General features: G+C 41.3%; 2 protein-coding genes across 4 annotated transcripts; both read right to left on the reverse strand.

Annotated features, from left to right (window-relative positions):
- Window positions 1-1749: 1749 nt before the first annotated feature.
- LOC139815658 (CCA tRNA nucleotidyltransferase 1, mitochondrial) lies at window positions 1750-7638 on the reverse strand. Of its 2 annotated transcripts, none has more exons than XM_071782712.1 (3): window positions 7543-7638; window positions 2931-3541; window positions 1750-2781 (listed from the first exon to the last, which is right to left on the reverse strand). In XM_071782712.1, the coding sequence occupies exons 1-3, from the start codon at window positions 7543-7545 to the stop codon at window positions 2007-2009; spliced, it is 1389 nt and encodes a 462-aa protein (XP_071638813.1). In that variant the 5' UTR covers window positions 7546-7638; the 3' UTR covers window positions 1750-2006. The 2 variants fall into 2 exon arrangements, with proteins under 2 accessions (XP_071638813.1, XP_071638812.1); XM_071782711.1 differs by lacking the exon at window positions 7543-7638 and adding an exon at window positions 3733-3940.
- On the reverse strand, window positions 5546-20739 carry Phrf1 (PHD and ring finger domains 1). 2 transcript variants are annotated; one of them, XM_071782704.1, is made up of 15 exons: window positions 19810-20739; window positions 19393-19579; window positions 19099-19173; window positions 18961-19027; window positions 18524-18885; window positions 18118-18348; window positions 16464-16967; window positions 15010-15254; window positions 14848-14886; window positions 9146-14678; window positions 8578-9028; window positions 8275-8372; window positions 8069-8197; window positions 7821-7942; window positions 5546-7652 (listed from the first exon to the last, which is right to left on the reverse strand). In XM_071782704.1, the coding sequence occupies exons 2-15, from the start codon at window positions 19531-19533 to the stop codon at window positions 7634-7636; spliced, it is 8016 nt and encodes a 2671-aa protein (XP_071638805.1). In that variant the 5' UTR covers window positions 19534-19579; window positions 19810-20739; the 3' UTR covers window positions 5546-7633. The 2 variants fall into 2 exon arrangements, with proteins under 2 accessions (XP_071638805.1, XP_071638806.1); XM_071782705.1 differs by lacking the exon at window positions 14848-14886.

Here is a 20739-nt window from a genome sequence, read left to right on the forward strand (position 1 = left end):
TTAAGGCAATAACAAACACAGTCTAAAATTTCGATCTCTACCGTATAAGAGAGGAGCAACATGATCATGCTTTCGATTTCGCTTGTGAAATCAGAGGAAGCAGGATACATAACCGTACTTGGCAAAATGTAACGCTATCAAAAAGTATCTACTATTAAAACTATAAAAGAATAAAAACGTGTATTAAGATGTGGGTATTGATAACTAAATAGCTGTTGTATTATTGTACTTATACATACATATACATATGTAGATGTATATATATTACGTGTATATACATATATGTTCAGGGTGTCCCGTTTTATTTTTCACAGTCAAATATCTCAACATCATGTAATTTTAGAAAAAAATGCTTCAGACAAAAGTTGTACGGTTTCAAGGGAGACATAAGATGATGGCAGTGATTTGAGCTTGGATAGTTATTTGAAGGTCACCTTCAATTTCTTAAATAAAATCCCCTATTTTTTATTGCATACTCTTGTAGCTTGAGAAATCGATTGATGTAAAAAAAAATTAAAAAATTATTTTAAAAAATTTAATTGCATTTTGTAGACGCATTCAAATTTTACAAAATTGCAAATATAAAAATTAATATTATTTGATTCCTTTCATTATTCTACGTATAAAAGTATCAAAGTAAAGTGAATCGAAAAGTGAATACTTGACGAGATATTTTATATGAAAAATTCATAACAAAATTTGAAATATCAGAAAATTTTTAACGAAAGAGAGCTTTATTATAGTATTTTGGAAAGCTCTCGTGGTAAGTTACAAGAATATGTAATGAAAAATAGAGGGTTTTATTGAAGAAATTGAAGGTGACCTTCACCTGAATTTCAAACAACTATCCAAGGTTAAATTATTGTCATCATGTTACGTCCCCCTTGAAACTGTACAATTTTTGTCTGAAACATTTTTTTTGTAAAACTATGATTTCGAGATATTTGACTGTCAAAAATAAAACGGGACACCCTTGTGTGTGTATATATATATATATATATGTGTGTGTATGTATTATATATATATTATATATATACACACATACACACATCTAATCACATTGCATTTAATGTAGTAGCAATGCATATGCGTCTGTAAAGATTTGAGTGTTTAGGAATCTATAATGTAACTTGAAATAGCCAAAATACATGTAAGTGATTATTTTTATGCAGGTCCAAATGATTGTATGACAGCTAAGCGACAAATTACGTTTATTTTGTGCGATCGCAGTTTGCGATTATTCGTTTCAAATTTAACACGTGATTTGCGATATATTATATGTAATACTGTTACTGTCTCTTTTATATTTTTCACACAGGATGCTCAGCTGCTTTGCGACTGTTAACAGACGTGCAAGCTGTCACAAGGAAAATTTTTCTAAAAGCAAAAGCGTACGTTCACACTCATGTAAACGATTCTATTAATGGCGCATTTCTTTTCAACATGCAAAATATGTAACATCTGTTGACTTTACCGTCACTTATTGCATCATGTTAGCGACTTGGTACGCGAGTACAAAATTGAATGTCGTACTTTTATTTCAGTTAGAGATGTTTTATGGTAGCTTTACAAATTTCGTTTTATACACCTGCTACGATTGTACATACAGCACGTCTTGTGTAGAGTTTATATTCGCAAAGGAAAAAATGCAGGATTTTATTTCTTAATAAATTTTTGAGTGCCTAACATAATACAAATACAGTACGTTTCTTTTCGCGTTTTTCAGGAAGATGTATTCAGACGCCGATATAAGTCATTAATATAACATCCTTTATTTATACCTTTGCATCTTTCTATACAAGGTATTTATTTGCCTCGTTAGAAATACAAAATTGCTTCACCTTTTTCACAAGATATTGTTTAGTAACAATAAATTACTATATTGACTATTTGGTCTAAAGAAAATAACGAGCTATCTATTAAACCTATTAAAACTTCTGTTTGTAAAATAGCATATAGTGTTTGTGTTGCAGATATACATAACTACTTCGGTATTTCAAAAACGTTTATTTCATTTTTTTCAACTTCTTTTTCCTCTCTTTATGTAGCGTTTGGTATTTTTCTTCTAATTCACTGACTATACTCGGTACATGCTCCATAAGCTGTTCGCCGGTAAGCTTAAAGTCCGCGTCAATCCATATTCTTTTTAGTTCAATCAAGACGCTGCCGATTATCTTCTTCATCGGCACGTGTTCCATCAACATGTTGCCGCTAATAGGAAATTTCGGAATTGCCCATTGCTCGAATTCGTTCAGAAGCTGCATCGCACCACGATACCTCAATAACTCCTTCACATAGTCTTGAAGAACATCGTATCTCTTCGTTTGCTGAAGAAGGACCAACTGCTGATAAGGCTTCAACGACTTCTCGCAGGGCTTGTGTTCCTTGTGCTGCACCAGGAAGAGCGCCAGATCTCTATCGGAATTAGACAGTTTCAATCTCTCGTGTAATTTTATCACCTCGTATTCATCCTTCAGCATCGATACGATCAGGGATATAGGCTTTAAAGTCACGTTATTGGACTGCGCGCGCTGATAAACGTTTCGGAAGTTTTCCACGTCGGGTTGTTCAGGTAGACCGATATGTCTGCCACTGCCGCATTCGAGCAGCTTCAGGGTCAATTCCAGGGCGAAATTGCCAGTCAGGATCTTGTTCCATTCGCTCCAGATCCTCTCACCGGATATCTGTTGCAGGCCGTCGATATTTTCCTTCAACGCCTCTATCGTTGCCTCGTCGTGCTGGTCTGGGCTGTCCATTATTCTTCCATAAAAACGAAAGTACCTGGCGGCAATTAAACAATGCAAACTTGATGTAAGCGTCCCAAAGATTCGATGCAACTAACATATATTTATGATATTATTGCAGATTTTATCATAACATTCTAATATAGCATGTATATATACAATACACACAAAAGTAGCATAGCATACCTTAAGATTCGAAGATAATCTTCGCGTATCCTAATGCTAGTGTCGCCTACAAAAACTACCCTCTTGTTCTTTAAATCGTCGTAACCATAGAAATAATCGTACACCCTGCCATCGAGGTCGAGGAACATGGAATTGATGGTCAGATCTCTCCTATTAGCGTCCAATTTCCAGTCTTTCGTGAATTCCACCTGCGCGTGCCGTCCGTCGGTCAGAATGTCGATTCTCAGAGTGGTGATCTCAAAGTTCTCCTTGTCGTTTATCCTCGCCGTGATCGTCCCGTGTTTCTCACCCTTCTCATTTATCATCCTGACCTCCTCCCTCGTGAACATCTCCTTCATCTGCTGCGGCGTGGCGTCGGTCGCGAAGTCGAGATCCTTGGGCCGTTTACCCATCAGGATGTCGCGCACCGCGCCACCGGCGATCCTCAGCTCGTAATTATACTTCTTGAACAGGCCCGCGAGGCTCTGCAATTCCGAGGTGAAGACGGAACGAAACTCCGGACTGTCCAGCTTTATGACGACCGGGTCAGCCCTCGATGATGGTGCATCACCCATTCTGACTTTCCTCCAATCTCTCTCGTGCCGCGTTCTCGTTATCTCGAACTTCCTCACCTGTGTATGACAATGAGAATACCTGTTACCCACTCGTTACATTCTCCGCGTCATATTCCCGTGTTCGTTATCCGGAGGAAAAGGCTTTAGGCTTTAGGTCGGCGCCGACGGTGTCGATTCAACATAACCTTACTAATCTAACCTAAATCCTCATTCCGAGGGATTTCCGAGATTACGTTCGTTCTACTTACGGTATTTATCTCGCGACGAAGGAGATTTATTGTTCGCCGTGCCAATGTATTTAACATAGCGTTCGCATGCGTTAGTCTCTGTTATCTCGGTACATAAGACGCACGTGTTACGACGAACACGCGACCATTCTGTTTCTCTTCATGTATGATATACGCGTAAAAGAGTCAGGGTGCGGTCCCATGGAGCGTATTTCGCGGAAGCGGAATCAGCGGATCGCCAATCACAGCATCGTTTCCACAAGATCTTTACAAGAATTCGAGCAGAACAATCTCCTGAGTGGCGATCCGCTGATTCCGCTTCCGCGAAATACGCTCCATGGGACCGCACCCTCACGGTGCGGTCTCGATTCGCGTGTACTTGGCGCGAGACACTACCGTGTCTCTTGATTCTTATGAAGAGTGATTTGTCACCTCGAAAATGTTCTACTCACAACACAAGTCACAAGTTCTACTGCCGGTGTCCGGCACAATGAATGTATGTAAGTATGTACCACTCTTCTTTTTTAACTTAAGCGGGGAGCACACACTTCTGCACAACGCATACTTACATTTCTTCAGCTTTTATTATATTGTATTCTCTCCAAAAAGTCCAAAATGAACGTATAATGTACATACATACATACATACACCTTTATCCGCTATGCTTTTTATTTTTCTTTCGTTCGTGCGCGTGCACGTGTGTGTGCGTGCATATATGCGTGTCACGCAAAAGTATGTATTTATATTTATGCGATTTGCAAAGATTCATATTCCAAACGCACTTTTATCGATAAATGCGTTCAGAATATGGGCCAAAGTTACAGAAAGAATATAGATATAAAAATTAAGAGAATATTAATTTAAATAATACAAAGAATACATATTATATATATAAGTTAAATAACTTACATAAACATGAATTAAATTATAATAGAATTGTATAATAAAATTTATATGATACAAAATATAATTTAAATAATTTATTTAAATTTTAATTAAATATAATTATAATACAATTATGTAATAAAAATTCATATAATTTTATTTATAAATTTACATAGAAGATTACACACACATGCACACAAAGTAATAGAAGTAAAAGAAAATATATACTCGAATTGGCAATTTGTATACAATTTATATATTTCAGTTTTCTTACTTTCTTCAAATTATAATTTCCTCAAAGTTGCGAAATTTAAATATAGGATTTAGTTTGCTACATTTTTTGTCTAACGTGAATGCATATTCTCCTGAGATATTGTAGATTTTTCTTAATCTCTTATCTTTTGTAGAGAGAGATAAATTCATATGAATATACACTTAGAAAGCATCATTCAATTCGGTCTTTAACCGACTTTTACCTAACAGTATATTCTGATAGATCATGGCATACTTTCTTTGTAAACTTTTTGAATTTTTGCAATATCTTCAAAATTGAAGAAAATATAGTACACGAAAATGTGCGTGACGTCATAATGTTGTTGCGAAATCTTTTGAAATTGCCGTCATCAAAGAAACTTTAGAAAGCTATAACTTTCTCAAATTTAGTTTTTTTTTTTAAATTCAAAAAGTACTAAAAATCGGCTTAGATTCTCTACATTAATTATGGATACCGCTTAATAAAAAAATTTTACTTGAGAACCCAATTCATTCAGAACAATAATTGTAAGTATTGAAACATAATTGTAAGAAATTAAATTGTTTAATAATAGAAGAGTTTAGAGTTTGGACTATAATAATGTTATAACATTAATTGCAATATCTGATAATGATGATCCATAAGTAGATTAATCTCGCAGGACATTGATTCGCCAGTGAGAAGAGAATGAGCAAGTTCGATAATATTAAACTCTTTATTCTCCTTTCGTTTATGTACATTGCTATTTAGTACAAAAGAGAGTTCATGCACACAAGAATTAACGACAGTTCAATTAACGATGGATTTAACATCATTTTACTGGCGTAATGATCATCGATGCAATCATTACATTATGAATATCGATGTGATCACTGATGATATACTTTATGATACGGATCGTCACGTGTTTTGCTTAAATTCACCTCAGCCAGTGCTGTACGTTTTCGATATATATATGTATATATATGTATAAGTACCTGTATACGTTCCAAAGAGGATGTAATTTCAGCTATCATGCGTAAAAAGTATAAAACCTATCCACACTTAGTGTATTTCCGTACGATGTGAGCATTACAATGTCTGATCGTAAAATGTACAACAGAATTTTATATGGCAGCTACAATATTCACTTATTAGTTGCAGACAATACGTATGTATTTATATGAACAATATATCCCGAAATTAGAATTTCCACAGCGTGCCATTAGAAATATGAAGTCAGACGAACGTTATCCTTGGGATATTGTTTCAGCATTAATTTTCTGTCATGCTCTTAACGGTTGAAAAAATACCTATGACGCTTAAAACGAACACGCTTGTATCCTAGGTATGCAAAAGTTGTTTACGATTATTTCATTGCAGATGTGACTCACTTGCACTTGTGATTACACTGCGTAAATTGATTATACACTGTTGTTTCGACACGTTATACATTCTGCACTTTGGAACATTGAGTACCTCCGGAAAAATGAAACCTATTTCCGCAGCGATCGTCCTGCCTTCTTACAAGTAACATACATCCACGTCTCGCTTATCCTCTATTCTACGAGATTATCTAATTCTGTATTATCATCCCAAACAAATTATCAAGATCACATATATGTAATGCTATCATATATCATATACATATATGTATGTATATACACATACACAACAGAAGCATATCATGTGTGAATTATGAGCCGTATTTAGCGCTAAAGGCGAGACATGAATACGAGTTACGGTATTCATAAGACAGTGAGTATTCCTCTTTTTCTGAAAACGCATAAGTGCGGAACGGATTGTGAATAAAAATTGATGTTCTCTCGTGGCATCGGGATGTAAAAACCTGTTTTGTATATCAGGCGTACAGACACGGAGTCATAAGCAAACGCATAATAAAACGCAAACTTAAATCAATTTCACATACAGGAACAATGTCGGCAATTTTATACATGATTTATTTACATCTGAAGTCGCTGATCAGAAATGTGTGTGTGTGTGTGCCGTTTTATCCTCTGTTTTATGTAGAGTAAAACAAAGTACTGCGAATCCTGCTTATTATGGAAATGTATTTGTATGAAAAAGATCTCGCAGGCCATTTTCGTTTATATAAAAGTTTAAGAATCTACTAATCTAATTTAAAGATCTCTACTAATCTTACAGCACAAGTTGCAGGGAAAATACACCTACTGCGATCTGATTTCTCCCTCATAGCGACTCGAATTACTTGAGCGTTCTTTTGTTATCCATTTCTTTTTTTTTAATTACACAATCACTCTAATGTTATATTATCGTACAGTATATTTGCTAGTTAGCTTAGCAGAGGATCGTTGATCGTGATCCGAACTCGTTTTAAGGGGCGTCGCAATAATGTACGGACGTATATTTCGAACAGAAGCCGTACATTGTCGAGCGCCTTCGCGAATACGCGCATAAATGTGTACGCGCGAACGTGTCTAGACGTTAATATTTGTGAATAATAATAGCAATCACGAACTCTTATTCTTTCGTATTTGAACAATTAGATAAATAAAAATATTACGCTTATACAATTAATGAATTATGTATGTACACACAATACATGTTTCGTTCATTGATAGATGTATATGTATAGATATATGCGCACACACGCACGCACGCACACACATATATATATATATATATATATATATATATATGTGTGTGTGTATGCATACTTCTCATTCACTTACCATCCAGAAGATAGAATGTGTTTTACGCGTGGTCTAAAGAGAGGCCTAATGTTGAAGAAGTTTCTAATGCGTTAGGATTGCCAACACGTGATCAACTCCATAGAGTCTTCCTGCAAGTTTCATTAAATGCGGTTGTATGAAAAGATACAAGTTAATTTCGTTCACGAGATTGAAGACACGTGTACGTGTATTATTGATATTGATGCGTTAAGCGCGCCCTAGATTTCAATTTATCATGTGAAAACCACTTAATGCGGTTGCACTTATACTTTACTTACGCAGGTTTTGTTATCTTGGGAGCAGAAGTCTTCTTCTTGTTGTTTCGACATTTCTTTACATACGCTTCTATTAGATGGGCTATCTTTTTAGGATTAATCTCGCCAGTTTTATTATGGCATATCTGTAATTACATAATTGAGATATTTTAACAATTGTAAGATATTTTTGTTATTCGTTTTATCAGATTACACGCATTTAATTCGATATTGTTTTTAATTGATAGGAACTATAAGTTTAATGTATTTACCTTAGGTACTGCTTTGCGCATGATATCTTTGTATTCCTCTTTTGTGATGTGCTTTTTGGTATAATGGGGTTTGAGAACTAATTTCACTTCCTCTACAACTCTCTCTTGTCGGTTTAATTTCTTAAGAAACTGTAACAGTACAGGCAAAAACAAATTTTATATATGCATATGTAACAATACAGATTACGTTAACGCCATTGATATACCTTGTCTTTAACTTGCATTTCTACAGCAGAGCTAGGAAGATCGTCCAAGATTTGAAGCTGATTTTCGTCCATGCGTACGCCAACCTTAGGATTGGTAGCTATAAAATATATCATTTACATAAGTACCGAAATACATATATCCGCTAATAATAAGAAAAATGTTAAAGCTTGTAAAGGACATCTTTTGAACTTATAGTTACATTGTTCGTATAATAATTATTACACATAATAATTACAATTACAAATAAAAGACCTCTCTGTATTGTTTCGATATATTTTGAAACGCCAAATTTAAATACATACACTTCTTCGTCTTCTCCTTGGCGACCTTTTTACTTCTGCTTTTGGTGGCAGTTTTAATGGGCGGCAGTATTCCACCGAACAGCGCGTCAAACGCGTCTTTCTTTTCCGTGCTTTTGTTAACTTTCGGCGTGCTAGTTTTAGCAGCAGCAGGCGGTGGTGCGTTTGCAACGGGCGAGTTATTAAAGTTTGCGGGACTAGGCGGATCGAACAGGCCATCGCTCAAGGTCGATCCCGGTGAATAAGGAGACGACATATCGACGACATTGTCGTTCGTCATATCTATGGTCGCATCGTTACCGTTCTGCCCTACCGTCGAGCTGTTCTTACTCTGGATGGATTTGGAAGATCGTGCCATGGTGGACGATTTCGCAGAATTCGTAAATACATTAGGAAGCTGCGGTCTGTCGTTTGTACGTTGCTTTATCTGATTGCTCGGCGAGATGCGATTGGGCTGCAAGAAGACCAAGTGCCAAACCGATCAAAATAGAAGATTTTACTTGGTAATTCGTCATATTCATAATAAATGAATAAAATTAAATTTGAAATTTAAATGACAGATCGCGGATACCTGCAACAGGGTCCTTTGCGTGGTGTTAGGCGTGCTGGCGTTGAAGCTTCTTTGCACCGCGGCCGCCACTGTCGCCAGCACAGGATTAATGGTGCTAAACGGATTGGCGGTTGATTGCACGTTTTGCGGATTCTGCTGGGTCTTGGGCGGACTGCTGCCGCACGACTGGGCTATGTCGGTCTGGCTCTCCGGTACGGGAGACGCGGAAACGTCTCTCTGCGGCGACGGTCTCTTGATAGTCACCATCGATATTATCTTTGGCTTTTCTATCGGCTTCTCCTGACTGGGTTGTTCCTGCTGTTGACTGGGCTCGTCCAACGGCAACGGAGGGTCCGCAGGTCCGTCGTGTTTCCTAGGCGAGCTGCGCTGCACTCGATCACGCTCGTCGTTTGGCGTGGCTTCCTGGCTAGCATCCGGCGTTGGAGAACGGGACTTAGTCGGATCGAAGGGATCGTAAGCGTCCGGCGAGGTTGGCGGAGACGTTGGCGGTTCGGGAGGAGTGTTGGGACCAATCTTGAGACGCAGCTCCAGCTCCTCCTGAGCCCGCATCTCTAGCTCCTCCTCTGCCCGCTCATCCATCATCTCCTCCTCCTCTTCCTCCTCTTCTTCCTCCTCCAACAGTGGATTTATCAGGGACGGTCTGAGATTGCTGGGTTGCTTATTTATAGAGAATTTGATCTGCGGCTCCGGCGGGGTCTTCGGGCCCTGCGAAACAAACTGCTCGCGCGGCGGCGATGTCTGCGACGGTGGACATTGCTCCGGCGACGCGGCGAGCGCCTCCTGCGCCTGCTTGTCATCGTCGTCGCTCAGGACTATAACGTCACGGGGCGATGGAGTTTGCTCGCGGAACGGCGACTGATCCAGATCGATCACAGCTACGGGCTTCTTCGTCGCTGCGATCTCCGCCGCCTTGGACTTCTTCTTTTTGTCCTTCTTCACCTTCGGCGATTTGGACCGCTTGTCCTTCGTTTTCTCCTTCTTCGATCGTTTCGCGGAAGGCGCCGTTTCCGTCTGAACGGACTCTCTTCGTCGACGTTTTATCGGTGGTGACAACGGAATAGTTGGGGGTAATTCCGGTGTAGCTAGGGGATTTATCTCGTTGTCTTTATTGAAACATACGCTAACTAATATATTATCACCACTGGCAAACACCTCCTTCGACGGTGGCGGAGTCCTGTTGCGCTTGCTCTTCCGCCGTTTCTCCGCCTCCTTGGACTTCCGGCTCTCTTTCCGGCGTTCCTTCTTCTTCTTCTTTATCGCCTCTTTGTTTGTCAATATAACAGTCAGATTCTTTGGCGATACGCTGTCCAGCACGGACGGCGGGGACCAATTCCGCGAGCCGATCGGTTCTTGCTGGATGTGCGGTGGGGTCTTCGATCTCGAACGCGACCAAGACGGCGTCCATTGTGCGCTCCACGAACGCTCGTGCTCCTCGCGCTCACGTGGGAACTGCTGCTCCTGCTCCACGCTTTTCTCATTCAGCTGATCCCAGTTTCTGTTGCGATCTCGCTCTCGTGAGATCGATCTGCCTTTCGACCGCGACCGACTGTGCGCCTTTCTCTTGCCGTGCTTCTTCTCGTGCGTCTTGGACGACATCCTCTTTGGCGATTTGCTGCGCGATCTCTTGCGGTTCCTCGAGCGACTGCGCGACTTGTACTTCTTTGTTTTGTCCTTTCGCTTGTCGCGCGATCTCGACAAGGATCGCCTGGTCCGTCTCCTAGGCGATAGCGATCGCCGCTTGCGCGACAGTGATCGCGAACGCGATCGCCTGCGAGAGATGGAATGCCGCCTCGACAGAGATCGTCTACGTGACATGGATCGCCTTCGCGACTTGCGCCTGGTACGCGACGACGATCTCCTGCGCGAATTGGAACGGCACGATTTGGAGTACGATTGGCCGCGATCTCTCGACCAGGACAATCGGAGGTGGGATCTGCTCTTCGACCGTCCCTTCGAATACGATCGACTCCGTCGATCCTTTGAGCCTGACTGAATCTTGTTTGACGAACGACTTCTGGATCTGCTTCGTGACTTCTCCCTGATATCTCTACCGTACTCATCCTTTCTCGGCTTGTCGGCCACGATCTTTCTCACGTCATATCGCGGCAACTCTTTCCTTTTCTCTTTCTTCTTCCCAATTTCCTTTGTCTTCTTTCTAAAAGACTTATCTTTATCCTTTTCTTTCTCCTTCTCTTTCGACTTGGATCGTTTGTCTTTATCGCGGTATGACCTCTCCTTCGTGCTCTTTGAAAGTTTCTTCCACGCGACCAGATTATCCGACGAAATGTTCTCCTTATTTTTCTCCGTGCTCTCCTTGCTCTTTTCCTTCTTGTCCTTCTTCCTCTTCTTCTTGCTATCGTCTTCTTTCTCATCCTTTAATTTTTCACGCTCCTTCGTGTCCAGTTTGCTCTCATCTAATATCTCACCGTCTTCCATCTCTTTCTCTTTTCGTAACAACAAGGCGTTCAATTCCTCCTCGAAATTTATCGCCTCATCGGTTTCGGAGATAGCCTCAGTGCCCAGCTCGGCATAACCACTCGGTGACCTGCAGTCGTCCAGATCGTCATTCGTCTTGTCCTTCGTCGGGGTGATAGGCTCCAAGCCGGCTTCAAACGGCGCTGTACATCGCTCCAGCATATTCTCGTCCCTCACAGGCAACTCGTCCTTGCAGGGTGTATAAGCACCGTCCGAGTCCCAATTGTTATCGATGGAAGTGGCAAGCACAGGCGGTTCGTCCAGCTTGTCCTTCTCAATCGGGAACTGCTCCGCTTCGTCGTCCACCGTCGAGAAGCTCTCCTTCTCATGCCGCTGGTCCGACGAATTTGGATCCTCATTGTCGCTCGACGCTTTATCGTCGTCTTTGTCGTCGCGATCCGCCGTGGAAAGTTTATGGCCACTCAGCGAACGCTCGTCGTCATCGTCGTCGCTACTCGATTCTCGCGAGTCGTTGTGCGCATCCGCCTCGTCTCGCAATCTAGTCTTCGAGCGCGACAATGCGGTCTTGCTCGCCGTGCTACCGTCTTCCAAGTCCTCCGAACTGCACTCCACGCTCAGCTCGCTGCCGTCCAATTTCCTCGGCGACAGCCGGGATACATCGAGAGAGGATGACACTGTGCTTTCCGCAACCGCGACGTTCTCGGGTGACGTCATGCTCGCCACCGCCGATCGTAACACTTCTCCTTCGCTGTCCTCCTCTTCTTTCATACTGGGTGACGCGTCGACATGTTTCGGTTTTTCGTCCACCTTCGTAGTTTCTTCATCCGATGAGCTCTCTGAACGAAACTCCTTGCTTTCGTCCCGACTAGCCAGTTTGAGCGGCTCTTTCTTCTGTGGGCTCACTGGAATGAGCTCAGTGTTCTTTTCTTCTTCTCCTTCTTCTCCCTCTTCTTCTTCTTCTCCGGCAAATCGTGGTCCAATTTTCATGAATTGGTTCAACGCTATTGATCGTATGGTTGTAGATTCTATTGCTGACTTTGACGAACTGACACCCTTGTCGCTATCTCGTTCTTGCTGCGTATCGATCGGTGCCGTCATCATTCTTTTCTGAAGAAAACTCGTGTTCTGCGAATAATCGTCTGAGTGCAGGCCACTCAACCGATTGTTAAGCCTCAGTTTGTTGCCGATCTTGAAGGTGATCTTGCCGCGATGCGAGTCGTGCGAGATTTTTTTCGGCGGTATCTTACTCAGAGTTTGTCGCTCCTTCTGTAACGCCTCAAGATACGGGTCGGCCGGTTCAGGTGGCACATCTGGTAGATCGCAGGCTTGAACGTCTCCCACGATGATATCATCGTCATCAGGGATGTTGGGCGGTATCGGTGGCGGTTGTAGTGGTCCAAGCTGCTGTGACAACTCCTGTTCCGTATGCCTAGCCACGTCCATGGTCTGCGATGAGTAGATGGAAAAATTAGGGCAGTCCGACTGCGAGTCATTGTCATCTTCATCATCGTACGCGGTGAGCCGAATGGGCTCCTGCGGGCGCTCCCTGCCTTGAATCGTTGTCGTGGCAGTCACTGGCATCGCAGGATAAGTTGCGGACACCAGCGGCGGCGCAATTGGCATAGGTATGTTACAACTGTCCAAGCTGTTCCGTGATCCTGCTGCCTTCTCCAGCGCTGCTTTCATCGGAGCGGAATCGTCGTTGCTATCACTGTCGGCCGCGAACGGATCGTACTTGTCGCCGCTTGCCGGTAAATCTCTTGGCATTTCCTCCTTGTGGCTGTCGTCGATCACCAATTCCTGCTCGCTGTCATCCTTGTCGCTTCTAGAGTTCTCCTCAAAATCCAACAAACCGGACGGCGGCTCCGGTGGCGGCAACAGAATCATCGAGCCATTACTGTGAAGCTCTTCCTGTGCATCGCAATCGGGCTTGGTCGGTGGCTCGATATCGCAGTAGATATCGCAGTCATCATTGTCCTGTCGCGTAGTAGGCGACGCAGCCGCAGGTGACGCGATTGCAGGCGACACGGCTACGGAATCCGGCCTCACGATACGGTCGTTGTGCTCAGGAGGTTGGTAGTTTCGCGTCATATCCTCTGACAGGTTGACCGGAGGTAGACTGTTGTGCATGTGCACCGGCTGCTGCATGTTCATGGGATCCAATGCATTTGGCGGCGCGACAGAAGAACCACCGGGAGGCAGGATGTTCAATGGAGGTGGTCTAGGCCGAGGGAATCTGTCCGTTATGTGCGGAAACGGCGGCCTCTGCTCGAAGCCGACACTGCCGTCCGTGTAGTTAAATGGTCGCTCGGCGGGCGGTGGTGGCGGCGGAAAACGCAGCCGCTCGTTGCGAAAGTGCTGGGGATTGCGGCTGCGGAACGGCGGCGGCGGCGCGTGGGCGCCGAACATGGGTGGTCCGCCGCAGTGCTCAAAATTTGGATTGTAGAACGGCGGCGGACCAAAGTCACGATTCCCGAAGTTGTCCCGCGGACCGCCGCTGCCAGTCCCGCTACCATAACTGTGTCTACCACCACCGCTTGGCGGTAATGAATCCCGGCCACCACTGTAAGTCTGTCCCCCGTGTCGGCCGTTATCACGGCCATAACTACCCCGGAAGTTGCCTCGGTTACCGCCTCCGCCACCGCCACCGCCACTTCCGCCGCAGGGATTGTTGTACATTGGCGCTTGCGTGATATCGTTGGAATTAATGTTGGACAGATCCAACGGTGTGTCTACTTCCTCCAGGATTGCTTCATCACGTCGCGTAACCTCCTCCTCATCCTGCTTCTCCTTCTTCGGGCTCTCGTTGTTATTGATACTGTGCTTGTTTTTCTTTTCAGGATTATTTACCATCAGCGTACCGTTAGCCTTCAAGATCACGTTGTCCTTCTTCTTGGTCGAGTGCCACAGCTCCTGACTGCTCATTATGCTACTCAGTAGATCTGTTATGCCAGTACTATCCGCTTCGTTGATCGGATCGACGATAGTTTTTAAAACGGCGCGACGTCTGAGCGATGGTACTGCCGATCGTCGTTGTCGTACGGTTATTATTGGACCATTTCCAATCCCAATGGAATATTCATCGTCATCATCCGACCTAAATGGAAAGAATCACTTTACATTAAAATATTTCACTGAAATATTACTTTCTTATTTTTATTTTCATTATATTTCTTAAAATCCACCAAAAATCGTCTGAACGATTAAATATTAAGATCACACATTATAGAGCTATTGCTATAATCTCATATAAGTGTATATCTTACATAGAATAAAAAAACAGTGTGCAATCCGATACCGCGTTACTAAAATAAAATATATTATATTTTTACATATCTATGCGTACAATAAAGGAATTACGTAGACTGAGTGACGGGTTAATCAAGGATAATATGCGTACGAGTGAATAAATAGGATCAATCGCTCACCCAGGTGGACTGTAATCTAATCCCAGATTATTTCCAAAGAGACTGACTTGAGGTATACCGGCGCTGTATCTGGCGTTCGTGAGAACAGTTTTTTCAGGAATAGAGATGTTATTTTTCATGGTAGGTACAAGCAGCGGCACCTTCGGCTTCTCCATACCGAGTGTAGAGGCCAATCTTCGTTTTACTGTTCGCGTACTAGTCAGCACGGACGATTCGTTGCGCGCACGTCGTTTGTATTTTCTCCTCTGGAGATAGTAGAGTATAGTAACCTCATATGCTTTTATGAAGACGATAAAAAATACGAGAGATAGGCAATGTATATATTTAATAACAAAATAGAAAATAAAATACTGTAAAGCAGCGTGAAGAGGCGTTGCAAAAAAGAATTCTCTTTAAAATCTAATTTGTCGAAAAATCTTTGAAGTAAAAAATAAGTTAGAGTAAGTTAGCGAGGTAAGTAATTAATAGATTTTATTGAATAAAATGTAATTTTTTAGAAAAGATATACAAGTTTAATTAGTATACAAGTTATAATTATTTTGAAAGCGAGATAATTAAGTCTCATTGAAATATAGGTATTAATCAATTTGTAAATTCATTGTTCTTTAAGTTTTGGCTTATATTAGTCTCGATAAGTAGATGCATTGCTCTTGATGACAATGCTCAGGGTAAGCTCTGTTTCTTGTACATGATTTAATAATTTTTAACGTTTACAGTTATAAAAAAGTGTATTCTTATCTTTAACTTATTTATAATATTTATATTCTTATGCTTTATGTCACGGATCATATTACAATATATATTATAAAATAAGAAAGATCACATTATTAAGAAAAAAATCGCTCATGATTTTAATCAAGTTAAATGATTAACACTGTTGATGTTTGTAAGATTTAGCATATGAATATAATAAAGTCATTTAAGCAAAATTAAGAAAAAAAAAACAAGTGCATCTAGTGTGAGAAAATCGTTTTATTTATATAAATTAAGAACAATGAGTTACAATCGAAAAGTCTAATTCAATTGGATTGTGTTACGAAGATGGCATAAGTATAATTGGGGAATACAGCAATGATCGAATAGTCCGAGATGATGAACACTTAATGAGACACGCTGGCATTACCAGACGGTACAATCCAAGGTGATTTAAGAAATTATATATATATATATATATATATATATATGTGTGTGTGTGTGTGTGTGTGTGTGTGTGTGTGTGTGTGTGTGTGTGTGTATATATATATCTTAATAAACGTAGCACAAGAATGCGTGAATATGAAAACTTTTATTTATTAATCAATTAAACAATATCGACAGAACATATGTTCGTCTCATCATAAAACATTAAGGTATATCAACGTTTAAAATCATTTCATATACACATCTGGCAATGCGACGAGCAATGTTACGTGTTAAACTATTATGCTACATTTGAGGAGAAATTAACGTTATACCTTGCGCGTTTTCTTTGTTCTTTTCTTACACTTCCTCCTCGACGTGGACGATGCGACTTTGACATACGTCACTATTTCTTCCTCTTCGCCATCATGATTGAATTCTTTGATTCGTACTTCTCGAACTAAATTACTGCCGCTTTTCTTCGAATTTTTCGTGAGTTTTTTCTTCTTCCTTTTCGTCGTTTTAGTCTTGGACTTTGTATTTGAACGCGTGGAAGAAACATTACCTTCTAAGCTAGTGTTCGGCGAACGGCTTCGACTGTTGTCACCAATCGAGTCGAGGCCGGATGAAGTAGACGGCTGATTCGGGTCGACAAATTGCTCGATACTGTTTGTTGGATCGTGATCGCGCACTCTGCGAGTGCGAGTGGCAGATACGTACGTACGATCATTGACATGAGGAAGTATATTACGGAATATGTTTAAGTTCCTTCTTATTTCACGGAGAAACCGACTAGAGTTTCTTCCCGTTATAAGAGTTGGCACAAAGCTCGACAAATACTGCAAAGATAAAAACAAAGAAGGAATTAGTATACTTTTGTTCATTACATATGGTTTTCATAAAAAGGAGTTTCTTCAAGTATTGGTGCAAAAAGGATTAGGTAGTAACAAGAATAAGTATGAATGTGTACGAGTGTGTTAAGTGTGTAAATTGAAAACCAAGTCCAAGTCTTGGCTTTTTAAGCTGAAGTTAAATAAAATCTATCTATTCAATAAAAGTTATTCGCCAGTGATGAAATAATTCGGTATAGTTAAACGGCCTGACTGGCAAGTTTTATTAAGCATAACACAACGACGTTTCGACCACTATTTTGGGTCCTTTTCAAGTTATTTTAGCAATGATGGATCATTGTGCGTCAAACATATAAAATTCGTGGCGGGTCGGAAAAACACGACGGTCTCATGTGAAGGCCGAACGACTAATGATCATTGATGAAGGATCATTAGTCGTTCGGCCTTCACATGAGACCGTCGTGTTTTTCCAACCCGCCACGAATTTTATATGTTTGACGCACAATGATCCATCATTGCTAAAATAACTTGAAAAGGACCCAAAATAGTGGTCGAAACGTCGTTGTGTTATGCTTAATAAAACTTGCCAGTCAGGCCGTTTAACTATACCGAAAAATCTATCTATGCTCCATCCAACGAGAGATCATGGTTGGTTCTGCGCATAAGTGTGAAAAGTAAGAGTAAAGTCCCTAGAGCGTGGACACCATATATGTAAATAGATATGTTCTGTGGGTGGAGATCTGCGCAAAACAGACGAGTTTTCATCCGAGCCAACCATGTTCTCTCGTTGGACGGAGTATATATCCTTGTAGTTTTGCAATTTTTTTAAATTAATTTCTTATATATTTCTAACTAACAAAAATCTCTAATATATATTGCAAAAATATAAATTTACATGAGTAAATATACGCATAAATATGTATCACATAATAACAAGTGATCATGTAATATGAGAGATAATACGTGTCAAACTCTTGAAAAATCAGTATTTAATGTAAAAAAAATTAACCTTGATGTACAATTAATGTGTACTTATTAAAAGATTTCCTTTATATGAAAGAGATGTCAGTTAAGCTATATGAAAAAGTTCAATATATCGTATAACTTGGCCTCAAATATTGAATACAAGAACTGTTACCGTTCTTCTAGTCGAACTGCTTTGAGTACACCCCGGACAATACCATTCTTCAATAGGAACTGTCGTTATGGGAGGTGTTAAACATTCCATATGATAGCCACGATCACAGTCATCGCAAAGTAACATTCGATCTTCTCTGTCACTTTGATGACATATTTCGCAAAATGTTGGATCGTCCAACACTTGATTTTCAATACGTGGCACAGTTTCTACTGGTAAATGATTTATGACCTACGATAAGTAAAAGAGGGGTATTAAAAGCGAGATATAAATTTTTTACCCTATTTCTCTATAAACTGGTAAAACATTTTTGAACGTTTCCACTATTTGGCAATATTTTTTAATCAAGACGTTATAATAAATAACAAAATAAGAAAAAATATATTAATATAAAAAACAATATTACCTTGCCATCAAAATGATCTTTAACAACGATTGTAGTGAAGGATATACGATCCACGGGACAAGTATTAATGTTCTTACTCCATTCCAATAAACATTCCAAGCAAAAGCAATGATCGCATACAGACGGAGTACCAACTTGTTGTTTTCTAAATGGTAGCAAACATATAGAACACTTTTCTGATTGATCATCGCTGCTATCGGAGTTGGCGTTGACATTGGTTGACGAAGAAGAACCAGGTTTATCGGCATTCTCATTTTTAGTTTTAGATAAAACTTTACGCTTAGTATTATATTTCTTGATATCCTCGTCTAATTCGTCGGAACTAGACCAGTTACTTTGCCATTCGGATGTGCTACTGCTATCTGTAATACACATGACATTAATAACTTATAGTGAGCACGCTAATATTTCAAGATGTCAATAGTAAACATGCTAACCGCTCTGAGTAGATTTGCTTCCTTCTGCGCTACTATCATAATTAGATTCATCCTCACTAATAACTCTCTGCAACAAAATAACATTAATAAAGATATGTAATTGTTAATAAATTTAGCTAAATATTTCTGAGGACTTACATGGTTTTGTCGTCTAATCACAGGCTTAGGTACATCACTATCATCACTACTACTTTCTCCTTCGCTAACGACTCTCTGAAACAGCAATAAATGCAATTATAATTTAAGAGTGTAATAAATAAAAAAATTTCTCACTCAAAATGTAAAATAAGATTATGAAAGGCAAGGAATCACCAAGAAAGGCTAATAAGTATCAAACATTATTTTATAAATACTATGCCATTAGGTAAAAAAAAATTTAATTTTATCTGAAAAATATTACAATATAATTAGACCAAGCACTTTCACACGTACAAGTGTTCTCTTCTTTCTTCGAGTTTGTACAATAACAGATTCATCGCTGCTATCACTGTCACTTATGACAATTTTTTTGCGTTTGTGAGTATGATGGCGTATCGAACAAGTATCGAACAAGTTATCGCTGTCACTTGACATCTTGACTATCGCTAAAATTCATACCCACTGAAATTCTCCTATAGATCTGTAAACAAAAATTTCCGACGTTATCTCAATTTACATTCACGGTGCTCTCTGATTAAAGTAACAAACAAATCATTCAGTCTTTAAATTATTACACCGAAAATATCGCTCTTTCACTTGGGATCTAACGTCACGAGCATCTGAATCCTCGTCTACTCTGCGTTCAGCTCACGGGCGAGGAATCTCGCATTACCCTAATCCCTAAACGAAGCATTTGAATGGAGGAATTACTTGATTCTGCTGCGCTGCGTGGCACTCTCGCGGTAGCGTTCGTGTCCCGTTCCAGGACCTCAGACGTGGATCGTGGCCGAGTCGTCCCCCACGCTGGCGACCGACATTAGGGAGCGTCGCTGTCTCGATTCGGTCTCGCCGTCGAACTGTGCAGGTGGACGTTGGCGTCGCGGCGAACTAGCCCGTCGACGACGACGGCTCGCGACGGCAAAGGTCGAGGCGACGCTGCCGATCCCCCTCGGTGCCGTTGAGGTGGGCTCGCGAACGAGTTGGAACGAGTGTCTAACGAATGGAACGCGATGATGCACCTCGGAGTTGATGCTTTTCGATTTCCGTCCCGCTCCGCGCTCTCACTATCTCTTTCCCTCTCTCTATCACTCTGTCCTTCTCGTTCTCTCACTCTCGACGTCGCTCCCGATTCCTCGCGCGAATTCAGCGTCGCACGCCGATGGATCGCGGTCGCGCGGCGCCGATCCCTCGGCCCTCAGACGGACGGAACGGCTCCGAGCCGTTTGCTTCCGGAAATTAGCCCCTCGCACGACTTCTCCCGTAACAGAGCTCGTCCAAAAGATACGCGTTCTATCGCGAGACTGCAGACATCTTGGATTTAGATCGCGGACGCCGAGGTGTGCTGGTGTTGGCTGGTGTGCCGTGATTGCCGTGCTATGGTGTGTATATGGACGACGTCATGACGTCACTTCCGGCCTCGCGCGACGATCAACGGATGAGGACGCGAACGCGGTACCGAGGCTGCATTCGGAGAGCGTGCTATTAGCGCTATTGTATCATTCTATCTTTATCGCTCATTAAATGTAAAACAAGGATAGAATAAGCAAATAGCGCTAATAGCGCGCTCCCCGAATGCAGCCCGAGAGTACGCCGTCCGCGTACTCAAAATTCCGATTTCGTGAGTGGACGGGCGCCCGCGAC

Source organism: Temnothorax longispinosus, chromosome 7 (assembly GCF_030848805.1).
Source record: "Temnothorax longispinosus isolate EJ_2023e chromosome 7, Tlon_JGU_v1, whole genome shotgun sequence".
Taxonomy (NCBI): Eukaryota; Metazoa; Arthropoda; class Insecta; order Hymenoptera; family Formicidae; genus Temnothorax; species Temnothorax longispinosus.

Bases quoted from the DNA above. Each gene is read 5' to 3' on its own strand.
- LOC139815658 (XM_071782711.1), bottom strand. From the start codon at position 3,789: ATGTTAAATACATTGGCACGGCGAACAATAAATCTCCTTCGTCGCGAG. The intron at 3,542-3,732 runs GTAAGTAGAACG...TGTCATACACAG, and splicing joins TTCGTCGCGAGATAAATACC to GTGAGGAAGTTCGAGATAAC. The intron at 2,782-2,930 runs GTATGCTATGCT...AATTGCCGCCAG, and splicing joins GATTATCTTCGAATCTTAAG to GTACTTTCGTTTTTATGGAA.
- Phrf1 (XM_071782704.1), bottom strand. From the start codon at position 19,533: ATGTCAAGTGACAGCGATAACTTGTTCGATACTTGTTCGATACGCCAT. The intron at 8,373-8,577 runs GTATGTATTTAA...TATATTTTATAG, and splicing joins CAAGGAGAAGACGAAGAAGT to CTACCAATCCTAAGGTTGGC. The intron at 7,943-8,068 runs GTAAATACATTA...ATGTAATTACAG, and splicing joins TGCGCAAAGCAGTACCTAAG to ATATGCCATAATAAAACTGG.